The 15,371-nt window shown below is 35.9% G+C and overlaps 1 protein-coding gene across 6 annotated transcripts in view; it reads left to right on the top strand.

Moving 5' to 3' along the window:
* Nucleotides 1-15,371, top strand: part of LOC128998775 (dual specificity protein phosphatase CDC14A-like) — a 46,713-nt gene that overhangs the window by 17,734 nt on the left and 13,608 nt on the right. For 5 of the 6 annotated variants that reach the window (XR_008491232.1, XM_054425128.1, XM_054425126.1 and 2 more), the window contains exons 7-11: nucleotides 847-1,077; nucleotides 4,966-5,104; nucleotides 6,073-6,316; nucleotides 8,158-8,282; nucleotides 10,111-10,278. Coding sequence is in view for 5 of the 6 variants with exons in the window: in XM_054425128.1 (XP_054281103.1) it covers nucleotides 847-1,077; nucleotides 4,966-5,104; nucleotides 6,073-6,316; nucleotides 8,158-8,282; nucleotides 10,111-10,278 (907 nt within the window). In the remaining variant the exon portion in view is untranslated. The remainder of the gene's footprint in view (nucleotides 1-846; nucleotides 1,078-4,965; nucleotides 5,105-6,072; nucleotides 6,317-8,157; nucleotides 8,283-10,110; nucleotides 10,279-15,371) is intronic. The other variant, XM_054425125.1, reaches the window with a different exon arrangement.

Genomic DNA, 15,371 nt, shown 5'->3' with positions numbered 1-15,371 from the left:
AGGTTCAGCTGGCAACACAAATGGTGCCCTAGAGAAAGTAGTACCCGCGGTCCGTATCACTCCGCTATTTTTCCTCGGCAAGAAATGTGCTCCGCGTTTTGAGAATATAGTTCCGTATGTTTTTGTAATTTGAAGTGGTTTCCGCGCCTAAAAAAAATGCTTTAAAGGTATTTTCTTGTTTATTAAGATCGTAGGAATGTTTTAAAAACGTTTAAAAGAAAAGTCCAGAAAGTTCAGAAATACCGAAACTATAAACACGAAATGACAGGTTAAATCGTAGTTATAATAGTCAATCAGCTGCTCATAGTATTATTATCTTTAAGTGTTGCCAACCTATTTTCAAGCGTACACGGATTACATGCATAATAGAACCACGCTGTTTTGTGTTGTTTCGTTGGAATCCTGGTGTGCGGCAAAGTATAAACCGTACGGCAAAGTATAAACCGTACGGCAAAGTATAAATATGCAGCAATTAGCAGCTTTCTGTACTATAAACAGTACAAGGAAGCCAACTTTGTCGGGTGACTGTAGGAAAATTATCAAGTATTATTATGTGTGTGTTTTTATGTGTTGTTTGACTTGTCTGCAACCTTTCATCAGGTGAGTTAGCTGTGTCCTCTCCATCCTATATATTTATTTAATCCACGCTAAATGCTTTTTCCTAAAACATATCCTACCAACTTTTGACTTCTAATAAGTATGTGGGCTCGTACTCATTTTTTCAGCATAGGTCATCCTTAAAAAGATGCTTATTTTTTAACCAACCGTTTAATTAAAATTAATAATCACTCACTAATTTCCACCTCCGAATAAAATATGCCTTACTAGTTCAATTTTTTTTTTCAGGCTATCCACTGCATTCACCAGAATCGTATTTTGCATACTTTCGCAAAAACAATGTGACAACTGTTGTCCGGCTGAACAAAAAGATTTATGAGGCAAGCAGGTTCACAACCGGTGGCTTTGATCATAAAGAACTCTTTTTCTTGGATGGGAGCACACCCACAGATAATATTGTACGTCAATTCCTGAGTATTTCTGAGAACGCCACTGGAGTAATAGCTGTTCATTGCAAAGGTACTTTAGATAATTTTATTTTACTAGGGGTCGGTTTCTACAAAGTGGTTTAAACCCTGTTAGTTTAACTGGCTCATTAGTTTCTGCATTGTTCTTTGGAAGTTTAACTTGGGTCAAAAGTTAAACCATATTACCAGCTGGTTTAAACTCAAAGTAACGTTTAACTCATTTTGTCTGCACTGAAATAGCAAACATAACCAGAAATTCCACTGTTGTAGCATTGACTACTAATATCCCAGTAAATAAATGCTATTATTAACTAATATCGCCAGAGATTATGTGAGAATCAAGAATCAAGAGTTTTATTGCCATTGACCTTTCTTTGTACAAAGGAATATAATATACATAGTCAAAACACATACAAAACATTCCAAATTAACAAATAAAATACAAAGTTTAGAAAATACTTAGTTAATATGACATGTCTAGAAAATATGGATAATGTAGATACCCAACAAAATTCAATATCAACTTTTGTTTTAAGAAATTCATGGATGCCTTAGAAAGGATTGCTTATCAACCATTCCATAATTTAGATTTGAATATCTTGAAGGATACAGTTCTGACTGAATCAGGCAATTTATTAAAAAATTAATGCAGTTTAGTCTATGACTATTGCTACTCTTTTAAGTCTATGAGCTGTTATGTCTAGCTGTAGTTTATTCCTTGTATTATGAGAATGAAAATCGTGTCTTATATTCAATTCATGTGGGTTAATTTTTGTATACTGCATTATTTGATAAATGTATAAATTAATTACTGTCATAATTCTAAGCCTGATGAAAAGAGGTCTGCAGTGATCCACAGGACCCGCTCCACAAATGGTCCGAATGACTTTTTTCTGTAAAATAAGAATTTCATCTGAATAAGACAAATGCCCCCACAGCATTAGTCCATAGGAAATATGTGACTGAAAAAAGCAAAGTATGCTGTCCTTAAATAATCAAAAGTAACAAAATCTTTGAGTTTCCAGATCAGGCTTGGAAACTATTTTAACTATGTCATCTGATGATACTCCCCTCCAAAGTAAAAATGTCATGAGAGCTACTTAATAAATCCAATGGACATTTATTAACGACATCAATGCGGTTTTCCAGCTCCCTAACTGAATCAAAACAAACTAACAAAATAATCATTTAATTTGTCAGCATCTAAGTTTACAGACTTGGTACACATTGGTGAGTTTTCATGATTGATAACCTCCCATGCAGCTTTACATCTATTGGAAGCAAGTTCAATATGTTTTTAAAAAGTTTTCTTTTGGATAATTTAAGCTCAGAATTGTACTCCTTCTTACATTTCCGGTAGATCTTATAAACATTTTGAGTGTTTTCATAGTTATTCTTTAATAGTTGTTTATAAATTGAGAAGGCTGCAATCATTTTTTTCTCTGAGCTTTTTCAATTTATCGCTGTACCAATTTAGTTTACTCTTTACAGATTTAGATTTGTTATTTTTAATACTAATTAAGGGGGAACTAGAGTGCCATAATTGGACATACTTCCTGAGAAACTCATCAAAAAGTGTTGCCTCATTAATATTACCAACCATAATGATAATCAGCGAACATGTTCCATTTTTCAGACTTAAATCTCTCCATAAAACATGTTATAGCCTCTTCATTTTGCCTTCTAACACATTGTTTGGCAGAACTATTAGATATTTGTTTATCTGTGCCATGGGAAAAATTAAATAGCAAAACACTATGATCAGTAAATCATCCATGAATTATGTCTACCTGATACATATCTGTTGAGAAATTTACAATATCATTATCCAGGCATGCTGTGCCACGTGTTTTCTATTGTTAGTACAAATCAAATTAAGGCTACTTAACAAATTTAAGAATTTCATTGATGACCTATCCCTCCCTGCTCCCATTTTTATATTGAAATCCCCACATACTGAAATGAATTTATCTAGTTTCAAAAGTTTTTTCATTACTCACTCAAACTTTTCCAAAAATAAATGTATATCTCCAGCAGGAGATCTGTAAACATTTAAACAACCTTATACAAATTAATCAATCTTACCTATTATATTAAGTTACCTAATTAATGTGATTAGTAGCGTACCTGTTTATGCCATTGGGTGAAGTGAATAAAAACTAGTACATACTACATAGTTCGTACTACGTAGTTCTAGCACTTGCTCAAATCTATGTGAATGAGAATTAGCTAGAACTAGGTAGTAAGTACTAGGGGTTCCCTAAATGATGTAGTATGTACTATCCTCTTAGTACGTACTACCCCCTAGTACGTACTCATAATCAAGTCACAACTGGCGCGCGGCGATAATCTGTTTGCCATTTCTGTCTGCGCCTGCAGTTTTCTCAGTCGTGTTGATCAAATAGACCTAGTATTTGGTTAACTGCGTTTGAGGACGATTTTGATGGCGTTGACCAAGTTTTGCAAGGGGATGAAGCTGCGAAATAAACATTTCTATTACTTTGAGAAATCCAAAATTCCGGGCGTGGTAAAGGGGAAAACAGTGTGAAGTTGAAAATGTTAGGTGATACAACAAAACACTTGGTAAGGATTTTAATCTAGTTAAACTCAAAAAGTTATTAGATAGATTGAAAAATTCGGTGAGGGAAAAAAAGGGAATTGTTACGGTAAATACTACGACTGAGCTTGGAGAGGGGAAAAAACTTGTTGGTAAAAAAATCAACAATACCATTCTCAAATCACAGTAATTGCTTACAGTTACCAACATTTCTTATTTCAAGGTACAATTTCCTGTTATGTACTCTTGTATAAACATCGCCATCTTCGCAAACTACCAAACTGAAGCATGCCCATGAGCGTACTACATAAAAATGAAGTAACTACTATGCGGGCCGGTTTTTATTCACCGAAAAAGCCTAGTAGATACTACGTTCCCTAAATGACGAAGTATGTACTAGGGGTAGTACGAACTTGCATTTTATTCACCTGCAAGATGTAGTTTGTACTAGGGGCTAGTATCAACTAGCATGTTTATTCACCGAAAACCGAGTAAATACTACAAAAAGAAGTACGTACTACCAAATACTACCTTTTATTCACCTCACCCATTATGTTTATCTCTCCGAAAGAGAGGTACCGCAATACCATTCTGCTGCAAATCGAGCACTGTATAAAAATGTATAATGTTAAAATATTGTTTTTTATCATCACGTTCTCAGAAAGCATCCAAAGAATTTACGATTCCACTGTGATCTTGGCTGATGTTAACGGTTTTGATGCAATTTAGAAGATGACCATTGTCAATAATTTCATTATGCAAAATAAATTAAAAAAAATTACCTATATAAAAGGTTTAATTTACTTGTTGCGTTAAATTGATCCAGTGTTATAAATTAACTTCAGCTGGTTTTCACCTTGTGTTCGGACTAATTGGCCAAGTTTTTTTTAATTGTAAATACTTAAATGTCGTTTTGTTTGTTTTTCATCGTGCTATGTGTCCTAAATGTGCTGACGACCTTATTCACGGATGAGAAAACTTTATTTTAACGTTCATCCAACCTGATGATGTGCTCGCTTAGCAGCAAAAAAAGCTGTAGTTATTTTATAACACTGGATCAATTGACGGAACAGGTAAATTAAACCTTTTATATTTTGCATTATCTTGATCCAGAGGCTAAACCGTCATGAAACAAAAAAACGCAAAAAAATAAAATTAACACCCTGTTTTTAGTTTAAAAGAGGTTCGTAATATTGCAGTCTCCGAGGAAGATATTCATCATTTTGTTATTACTGGGGGATATTTTCCCGATTTAGCAAAGACCGCAGATGACAATGACTACCAAAAATAATTTTATATTGCAAAATTTATGACTTAAATAATAGACTAAATGTTTTATAAAACACAAATTATGTATGTTGATTTGCAACCAAATCTTTGTAGCTGGACTGGGGCGAACTGGCTCCTTGATAGGTTGCTACATCATGAAGCATTACAAATTCACAGTCCTCGAAGCGATTGCTTGGATACGGATATGCAGGCCTGGCTCTATCATTGGTCACCAGCAGGAGTGGCTCAAGATGTAAGTGTTGGTCCAATATTTGTTTTAAGTTTATGTAAATTTTGGGTTTAGGTTAAGTATTGTAGAAGTTACTTTGAGCCAGGTAATCTTGAGATGGAGCTCAATACTAACCAATTAAAACCAAAAGATGTTGGATAATTGAATTTTTTTTTAATTCAGAGTATTATATAGAAAGATTTTTCCGCAATCCCCAAAAAAATGACGATGCGTCAGAGATCGCTGGAGACAATGATTATGTTTTCACAGCCGAGGAGATATCAAAGGTTTTGCTGTGATTGAGGAAGATGATGATGATTTCCTGTGACTGCAGGAAATGATAATAATGAATGATAATTACTACAAGATTGTGGAAGATATGTGAGGTGAGCTGCTGCCCGCGGTGATACCGCTACGTGTAGAATGGCTGAGCGGGGGATTCCCGACGCTGGGTTGATGCGGACGACAACTTTTTATATCAACCAGTTACATTACTTTTAGTTAAAAATCTATTAACGCTTTCGCTGCGGGTCACTCACTGGTGAGTGCTCTAGTTCATTTCTGCCACGCTGAACGCTCACCGGTGAGTGCAGGCATCGCTTACTTTCATTTCTGCGCAGCAGCATACCGGGAAGAGTGTTTATTTATATGTCTGCATTTAGCTAGGAATGGGTGCTTTATTGTGGTGTAGGCTGGTAGTAAATTTCCCCGTAAAATCCCCACATGTAATCCCCTAATGTAATATGAGTTATAATTTACGCAAAAACAAATGAGTAATGATTATTTTTAAAACGTCCGGTTTTTTGGGTCACCGTTTACAACTGGTCTACGTTTTGCGGTTCTGCACAGTTAATGTGGAATGGAGTGTAGTACAAAATACTTTACCTTATGTGACATTTTAGTTGTTTTTAAAAACTGTTGTTGGTGTTATATTGATGTCATTTAATTTATTGTACTTGATATGTTTTTATCTTGGAACCATTATGATGCAGGAAAGAACCTCAGATGTGGATGGAAGGTGATCAGATGCGAAGATTGCAAGGCCGCAGCTGTCTACCCAAGCACACGTATGGCATCTACAGCATAAAGTGGAAAGAGATGATAAACAGAAGTCCTTTCTCCGCACAGAAGATAAGGAAAGCATCCGATACGCTGTCCAGGATCCTGCACAAAGTGGACACCATGAAGCTTGAGGATCAGAACGAGGAGAAGAAAATGGGACATACTCTTGAAAACGTAGGTGTTGCTGTGATTTTTTTTTAGTTTTCACACCTTCAATATACTTGTTGATATGCCAATTATGACTTAAAATCTGTGTTATGTATCTGGTATCTGGTATCTGGGTACCTGTTTTCCACTCTCGTGTTGCTATAACGTGTTTAAACTTGCACAAATGTATTATTATAGTATGTTTTAAGTTTTCATTTGAAGTCTGTCAATAAAAATAGTTTATAGTCCACACTCCTATAACAAGATTTTAAGACTATTTTATTATTTGAAAAAAATATGAGCGGTTTGCAGGGCTCACCAATTTCTTAATAAATCAGTTAAAAATTGTATTTACCTCAGGTCAAAAAGTTGTGAAGTTTTTAGCAGCCAGGAAAAAACTGTGAGGAAATTTGCAAAACCAAAAACCAATATAATATATATTGCTCGCAAAAATGTGGTAGTTGTCCAGTACAAATTATGGAATATTCAGATTTTAGGGGGTAACAAAATTCATGGACTCCACCATAATGGCCAGTGATATTTTCCTTAGAAGTAATTATACAAAAGTTAGCAACTAAAACGTGTATATAGCAAAATAATTCAAGTAGGCTTCTGTACTGTATCATACATAGAGGTGTTTGAGGGGTTTGATTTCTGAGGCTCGCTGAGTCGACCCAGCATAAAAGTTTGAGTGTTCGAGTAAGAAGTCAGAAAATTGAGCAAAAGTGCTAAGAATTATTCAAAATAAAAATTATATAATTCACGCTACATTACCCATTGAATAAATTTATAAGAACCATGTCTGTATTGTGCCAATTTATTAGAAAATTCAACATGCATGAATATGGTTTACTAAATAGATACTCTGCTAAAACAAATTTCAGTAGACTTTTATTTAATATATTTTTAATATACAGGGTTTTTTCTTCTTACCAATGGAAAGGGCGTGTTTGTTTGTATGTTTGTTTTAACTAGGTTGCGTTTTGTCTCAGCTGCTTGGTTGAGTACCATGAAGCCCTTCAAAAAATTTAATTTTAATATAAAAAAAAGACTAGAAGCTATTATGGGAAAAAATCTGTGCGTTTTGGCTTGTCAATAAGTTTCAATGCTTGTAATAATGTCAGTTTGTATGGGTTTCATCTCAAATGCTTGCGTAAAACCATAGACTGCGGTATGTGAAGGTGAAGTTCCCTACCAGCTTTGACTGTCGAGGTTTTTGGGCTCCTCACAAACTTAGCTTCGATTCTCTCAACAGCGTATGGCAGAGTGTGAGGATGGCCCACACTCTTCCTGGCACACTAACATCCAGTTGTCTTGAATTGTCTCATCCAACACAAGCTATGCAGCTCTGATGAGGAGACTCCTTCCTAAATTTGATCTGAAAGTTTCGCTGAACACTAAGAATAGCATTAGTACAAGCAAATTCTAATACATAAAACGCTTAAATTCTCGTTTTGTAGTAGCCATTTGTTGGCATGCTTCGTGGTACTCAACAAGCAACTGAGACAAAACATAGCCTTCTCAAAACAAACTTATAAACATACCCTTTCCATTGGTGTATCAATCAGCTGTTTGAAATCACGGAAACGGACGTACCAACCGTTTAATTTTACACCATTCTTTTTTAATAACCCTGTAATTGTTGCACTTGTAAGTAGTGCTTTAGAACCTGATATTTTTTAAATAACAGTTATGTTTGCTTTTTACAAAATAATTGTCACATTTTTTACACCTAACAGAACTTTAACCATAAACTACTTAACATAAAAAAAATTGAATTCAGAAATCCTTTGAACTATGGTTGATAAAAAAAATAATAACTAGACTGTAATATCAGTAAATAGTTTACCACGGCTTTTTGTCTTTAGAATCCAACCTACTGTTGGAAAGAAGTAAAGTGCAAAACAACAAACCTGACCCAAGGAGATCGTCTGAACCACATAAAGGCTCTGAGAAGACATCACCCCAGAACAATAGGATCCAGCAACCTGTAGTAAGTGGTTCAATTTATCTTCCCTCGTCATTCCTGAATATTGAATATATGAAAGTTGAAGATAGAAGAATTTCTATACCACTAGCAACTTTGCTTATACTTCCAATTCTATATTTTTGGAACAGGTTTTTTTTTATAGAAATTGTATTCTGTTACTGTACTTTTGTTTATAAATCCTAGCAAATGTATTTACGTCCTATATATAGTAGAACCCCGCTAATCCGACATCTGTAAGGCCAACTTCTCGCTAAATCGCTTAATCTTGTTTTCCCCCCATTAAACAAATTATCATCGTTTACCGCCATCACGGAAACATACATCATCACCCTCCACAATCGTGGAAAAATCCTCGGCAAATTTGACGGTCAGGGAAAAATGTCATTGTCTTCGGCAATTGCATCAAAATCCTGATCTTACCCCCCCCCCTCCCCATGGTATGGACATCATAATCATCTTCCGTGATCGAGTCAAAATATTAACCATCTCCCTATTTTGCCGACATCATCATCGTCTTCAGCAAACACAGAAACTTTATAATTATTAGTAGTCTACCTACTATTGCGGCCAACTCCTGAATATCTGCAGTAAAGAAAACATTATTATTGTCTCCTGTGATCGTAGCAAATTATTGAACAAGTCACGGAAACATTGTCATTGTCTCCATGATCGTGGTCAAATATTAAATGTTGTCTGCGGTCACAGGAACAATTTCATCGTTTTCTGCAATCACACAGGATCAATAAATGTCAATTAACTAATTTGGTCATTTGCTCCTCGGATAATCCAACCTTTTCACTGTTCCAATCTTGGTCCTGGTACTTTAGGTTACGTATTAGTGGGGTTGTACCTACTGTAACTTAAAACTATATTTTAAGCTTTTAACTTTCTTCAAAACATTATCAGAGATCAAATAATAAGAACATATGTATAAAAAAGCAATGTGAGATGCTTGTGCAGTGGAACCTTCCAAATCAGATGCAGATCAACCACCAAACTCTGTCATCTGTCACATATATATTGTTTACTGTAAGTTGCGGTATTTTAATAATATACAGCTTAAAAAAGCTTATTACAGCGTCCGTAAGTTCCTGGCTGACAGCTAAAATAAACTATCAAACTTGTTTGATCATAGGTATCCTTAGTGTAAAAAAAAGAACAGTTATTATTTCTTATTTAAGTCAAGAAACTGTATGTTTTGCTAAATGACATGACCAATGCATGTAATTGTTATTTTTGGTTAAATAAATGAGTTATTGAGTTATACAGTATATATATTAGCATGTTTAGACTGTAAATAAAATGATTTCGTGTGTAATTACCATGCACACTGTGTTATTTATTTAAAAAATCACTGTTATTTTCCAAGCTGTTGCCATCTATAAAGCGATTTTCTGTTATTCTTCTGCAAATCGTCGGTGATGGTTGATTGAGTTTTAATGTATGCAACATTAACATAAACGGGCGATGTTCATGATTTTGCCGCTATCGCTCAAGGCAACAATGACGTTTTCGTTACTGGTACTGCGTGATTACCCGATGATGTCTACACGGCCGCGGGAGATAATCAGAATTTCGCTGCGATCGCGGAAGACCTCACCCGTCAAGTCTTCCTTATCTAAAGAACGATCGCGGAAGACGCCGGATTACAGATTAGAGAGGGTCTACTGTATAATTTTATTTTCACTGTAATAAAATTGATTTGTTTTTATCTACCTTATTGCAAATTTTACTACACAATAATTGTGGGCTATGTACCATTTGTCAGAATTGAAAGGAGAAAAAAAACAAATATTCTACAAATTGATTTCAACCCATGTTTATTGGACAGCAGCAGCAGTACCAGGATGAACACCAGATCAAAACAAAATGTCAACGTTGCACCGGAGACTTGCCCAGTCAAGCTAGCGAAGGTGACTGGATTGACATCACCAGAATCAACAGGCTCTGCTCTGAGCGTCAAACGCATCTCTCGATCCACTGTTGTCGTCAACAAAAGGTAACCAACATTTCCGGTTGCATTTTGTTTTGTAATTTTGTACTTACTAGTTTATTCTGTTAGTATTCTTCATGAGTACTCTTAAAGGTTCATACTGACTGTGTTTTTTGCATTTATACTTTTATATTTGTCCATTTTTAAAAACAATAGTGTTTGTTAACAGTTTTTATAGATGTACAGTAGAACCCCTCATATCTGCCACCACGAGACTGCGGTCCTTGCCAAATAATCATTTGAATCTATTATAAAAACAATGTTATGGGATCTACTCCTAATAGTTATGTGTAATCAATCAATCAAACTGTAGTCAAAAGTAATATCATTTTTTTTTTTTTAATACATGTTTGTAAAACCAATAGAAAATTGATTGATGGGAAAAAGAGGTTAAGTGAGTGTTAAATTAACATAAAAGTCAAAAATTATTAGGCCTTAAAATAGTTTATAACTGTCTACTGATCCTTGTTCTGTAGTTTTTCTAACAAAACAACTATAGGGGTTAGACATACTTGCTCAACTGTTTTGACCATTGTAAATAAACAGATAAACTGTGAGAGCGTGTGAGTCGTGGAGGCTAGTGCGTGCAACTACACGTCTGCAACCTGTGGGAAATAAATTTTGTTAATGGCTTCCAAAAAGTATCCGAAAAAGCAAAGGACCGGAAGACCAAGGTCGGATATCAGGGGTTCTACTGTAAAAGTGTTTGATTTTTAACAACTCATATTTCTGTATCAATTTCCAACAGGACAGAGCAATTCAAATAACAAATTCAAATTCTTTCAAATATTTTTGTGATTTGTAGGGATGGACAAGACTGGGTTTTAAGTGGGAGACGAGATTATAGATCTCATTACTATTGGGAATTATCTGTTAGGGCAGTTTTACAATGGTTAATTAATAACAATGAGGCACTATTAAAACAACTTAAGTACAATAAATAATTATTTATTTGTGTACAAACTAACAAAAGCTTACAAGAACTGATGAAAATCTTAAATAAGAAAAAAATAAAATAACTGTAATGTGCACACTACATCTAGGCCTAACACAACTAAATCTATGAGACAAAAGAAAATTGTAGTAGCTTGTACAGTGTTACTTCTGATCTCAGTGATAATATCATATAGGTACAGTAAAACCTAGTATATCCGGTATATACGGGACCAGTACAGATTTTTGAGATGTACACCATTAAAACTGCCATCAGAAAGTCACTGCAGTACTGTACCCGCAATACAGGAGTGTGTTGTTGTTGCGTTTCTTTTGTAAAGGGGTTCTTAGTATTAGTTATTTTAAATTTTTGTTATAATCTTGTCTTGATAAATTCTTGGAGCTAAGTCAATCTTGCTCGAACTAACGAGATTTTTTTAATCTAGCAAATTTCTCGAAACTTCAAGACCCGTCCATCCCTATGTTTTTGTTGATACTAATAGATGCCTAACAGAGTAATTGACATGGGGATGTTTCTTAGTTAATAACAAAACTTCAGTGGCCTTATGAATACAAGATAATATTTTTGATCAACTATATTCCAATTATTGTCTTCAGTGGCAATAGCTAGAACTACGTTTTTCAAAATGACTATCAAAGAAAGTACCCTTTTAGTGAATTTCCTATACAGGGTGTTTCACGGGAACCATGAAAAACTTCGGGAAATGGTTCCTGGGGTAAAAACTAGGAAAAATTACCTATAAGCATATGTCCTAAACTCACGTGTTTTCTATTTATACGTATAAATAGATTTTTTAGGTTTTCAGTGTATCTGTTGAACATGTTGACCTCTAGATTGAAAAATTGACAAGATATTTTGATAAAACTTGCAGTGATAGATATAATTTTAAATTTCAAAGAGATTTCATTACTATTTTGGGCAAACATGTGGGGTATGACTGATAAAAATAAGTTAAAAAATCAAATTTAAAAAAAAAATCAAAAACAAAAAATAATTTTTAATGTGGATTTTTAATTTTAGATTTTTTAAAACTTATTTGTATTATTCATACCCAACATGTTTGCCCAAAATAGTAATGAAATCTCGCTGAAATGTAATATTCTATCTATCAATGCAAGTTTTATCAAAATATCTTGTCAATCTTTCAATCTAGAGGTCAAAATGTTCAACAGATACACTGAAACACTAAAAAAACCTATTTTTAAGTATAAATAGAAAAAGAGTGAGTTTAGGACATATGCTTATAGGACATTTTTTTCTAGTTTTGATCCAAGGAACCATTTCAGTTTGTCAGGGTTCTCGTGAAACACCCTGTATAGGAAAGAAGCTTTTACCTGTAGTTGGCATGGTTAGACCTAGACCCCAAGTCCGATTTACTTTTTCATTTTTATGCCTTCAGAGGCCAAAAACACAATTGATTTCAAAGCCCTTTATTCAAAGCTTATGGAGGATTAGTACACTGTTGTAGTTTGCTTTTTATGGATATATTTTGATAAAATTTGGCAAAATTTATTTTTTTCTTACTCGACTATTGACATGTTACTAAATGGAAAAATTGTCCTTCCCTGTAACAGCAAACCTGAGTACTCATTAAACTTGAGGTGTGCGAGCAGCTCGATTTTAGAGCTGAGCCAAGCCTGGCCTACAAGCTCGAGTGATCGATCCGAGCTTTCACAAGAGCAAAATCACACAATCACAATATTCATGATTTTACTGTCATTGCGAATGACAACAGTAATGTTTCCGTGATCGCATGAGACAATAATGTTTTCCTCATGACTGCGAAATATGTCCAGGATTTTGCCACAATCTTGGACGACAGTGGGAGGTACAGTAATCAGAACAATCGTAAATGAGAAAATTACGATGATGATGTTTACAAGCAAGACCACGGTAGATATTCCATAATTTTGCCATGATCGCAGAAGAAGAAGATGATGTTTCTGCGATAGAAGGATATTCAATCGATTTTTCCGGTGTGTCGAGAGACACTGTTGATGTCCACTCGACCATGGGAATTATCATGATATACCACGATAATATTGTGATAAATGCACATATCACCAAATTAATGATTAGTTAATTTTATTGTCTAAAAAACTTGGCTCAAACAAAGCTTGAAGCCAAAGCTTTTTTTTAAAGCTCGAGCTCAGATTTGTTGAAAATCTCAGATTCTCACACCTTTAATGTATAAGAGATTAATTCGCCATTTTAGGTACTCACATAATGTTATTTTAATAGGGAACTACTTTCCTCCTAGACTAACATTTTGATTTGTCTTATAATCAGGACTTGTAAACATTCCTAGAGTGAATGGCTTAAATTTCCATATCTTTTATTTTCTTCTAAGGTCTTCCAATAAACTCTTCTTGTAAACTCCTGGTTGGTTGGCCTTAATTGGTTTGGTTTGTTATTTGCTAAAAGCTGAAAACCATAAATTATCTAAAATTCCTAAATTACCCAATACTTGAATCTCCATTCTTATTTTAGGGATATGTAGATTCTCGATACTACCGATTCTTGAACATTGAGAGTAGATGCCGATTATGTAATCCGAGATGTCTGCAAAGATCGTACAATCGAAAAATTTACCCTTTTGCCCCAATCAGGGAAGACGATGATAATGTCTAAACAACCGCGGGAAATTTTCATGATTTTGCCGCAATCGTGAAGACGGATGTGACTGTGGATGAGACCGCGGAGACGATGATGATCGGAGATGAACTTGACCATGGGAGATTAACAGAATTCTTCTACAATCACGGAAGATCATGATAATGTCCACACAACAGCGGGAGTTATTCAAGATTTTGCTGCAATCGCGGAAGACAACAACGATGCTTCTGTGACCGATGAAGATATTCAGGGTTTTCCCGCTATCGTAGGAACATTTGCTGGGGATATTCATGATTTTGTCCTTCTTTTTTTTGACAGAGGGCCAGGCTTACAAATAACCATGGGATTGTATCACAGCTGGAACAGCTTATTATGCACTCTCATTCACAGGTCCTCATTCTCCGTCAAATTCCAGGTTCTTTGTGAACCATGAGATCCTTTTGACTATGGTAACCTGTTTTTCCCTTTGATCTCCAGTCGATAGGCCAAGGGATCTCATATGCAGACCTTGTAGGGCTGGGCACATAAATATCATGTGAAAGGCTGTCTCTTCCTCCTCTCCACATTTCCTACATAAGAGGTTTTCAACAAGAATTCCCATCTTGTGTAGATGTCCATGGAATAACCAATGGCCGCTGATGAAGCCAACCACCATCCGCAGGGTCTTCCCATTCAGCCCAAGGGCATCTGCCGCTATCGCACCCCTTTTCTGTTCTTTACCAGCTCCTTCGATGTTCTATGCCCATCCACTGGCAAACAGTTCTCCGTGCTGTGTTGTAAGCAATACCACATGTCGGCTCTGGACCCATGAGCGGGCTTTCAGCTCCTTTGTTTGCCACTTGTCAGCTTCCTCATTGCCAGCAAAACCTTTGTGTCTTGGAACCCAACTAAGGATAACCTTGTTGTTCTTTCCTAGGGCTTTCATGACCTGATGACAGTCCCATACAGCCTTAGAGGTAAAGTCAAAACTGTCAAGTGCCATTAGTGCTGCTTTGCTGTCCGAGGTCATGTATATAGTGTGGCCTGTCAGACCACGCTTCAAACACACTCTTGCACACTCGGACAGGACAACAATTTCTGAGAGGGAAGGAGTTCGTACGACTGGGTTCCCAGAAGGCTCCGTTAAAGACACTGAGTATTAGGGCCCCAGTGCAGCAAGACTCTCAGAACGGGTTTCATAGATCTTGCTATAACTGAACGTCTGGGTGAGCGTCCTGCTCTGAGAGAAGCAAGCTTTGTCCCAGACCAGTTACGAACACCCAGTACTGGTGGTGCTGCTGCCCCCCACCAGGGAGTCATTTGGGACTCCAGCCTAGATCCGCCAAGATCAGCGTGACAGGGGCCACGTCGAGTATGGTGCAGTCATTGGCTACACAGGCCTGCACTTCATTTTGTACTGGCCTTCTTGGACGGTCTTGAGCACCATTTCTGATACCCCTGGGGGTGAAGTAGTTTCTCAGTTCTTTCTACGCAGCCTTGGCTGTCCGAGGAACTACCTCCTTAGCACCCCCTTAGCTCCCTAGGAGGA

Source organism: Macrosteles quadrilineatus, unplaced genomic scaffold, assembly GCF_028750875.1.
Source record: "Macrosteles quadrilineatus isolate MER2022 unplaced genomic scaffold, UCM_ALF_1.0 Scaffold_7__1_contigs__length_78375512, whole genome shotgun sequence".
Taxonomy (NCBI): domain Eukaryota; kingdom Metazoa; phylum Arthropoda; class Insecta; order Hemiptera; family Cicadellidae; genus Macrosteles; species Macrosteles quadrilineatus.
The sequence above is the reverse complement of the archived record's forward strand: the minus strand, read 5'-3'. Positions and strand labels throughout refer to the sequence as shown.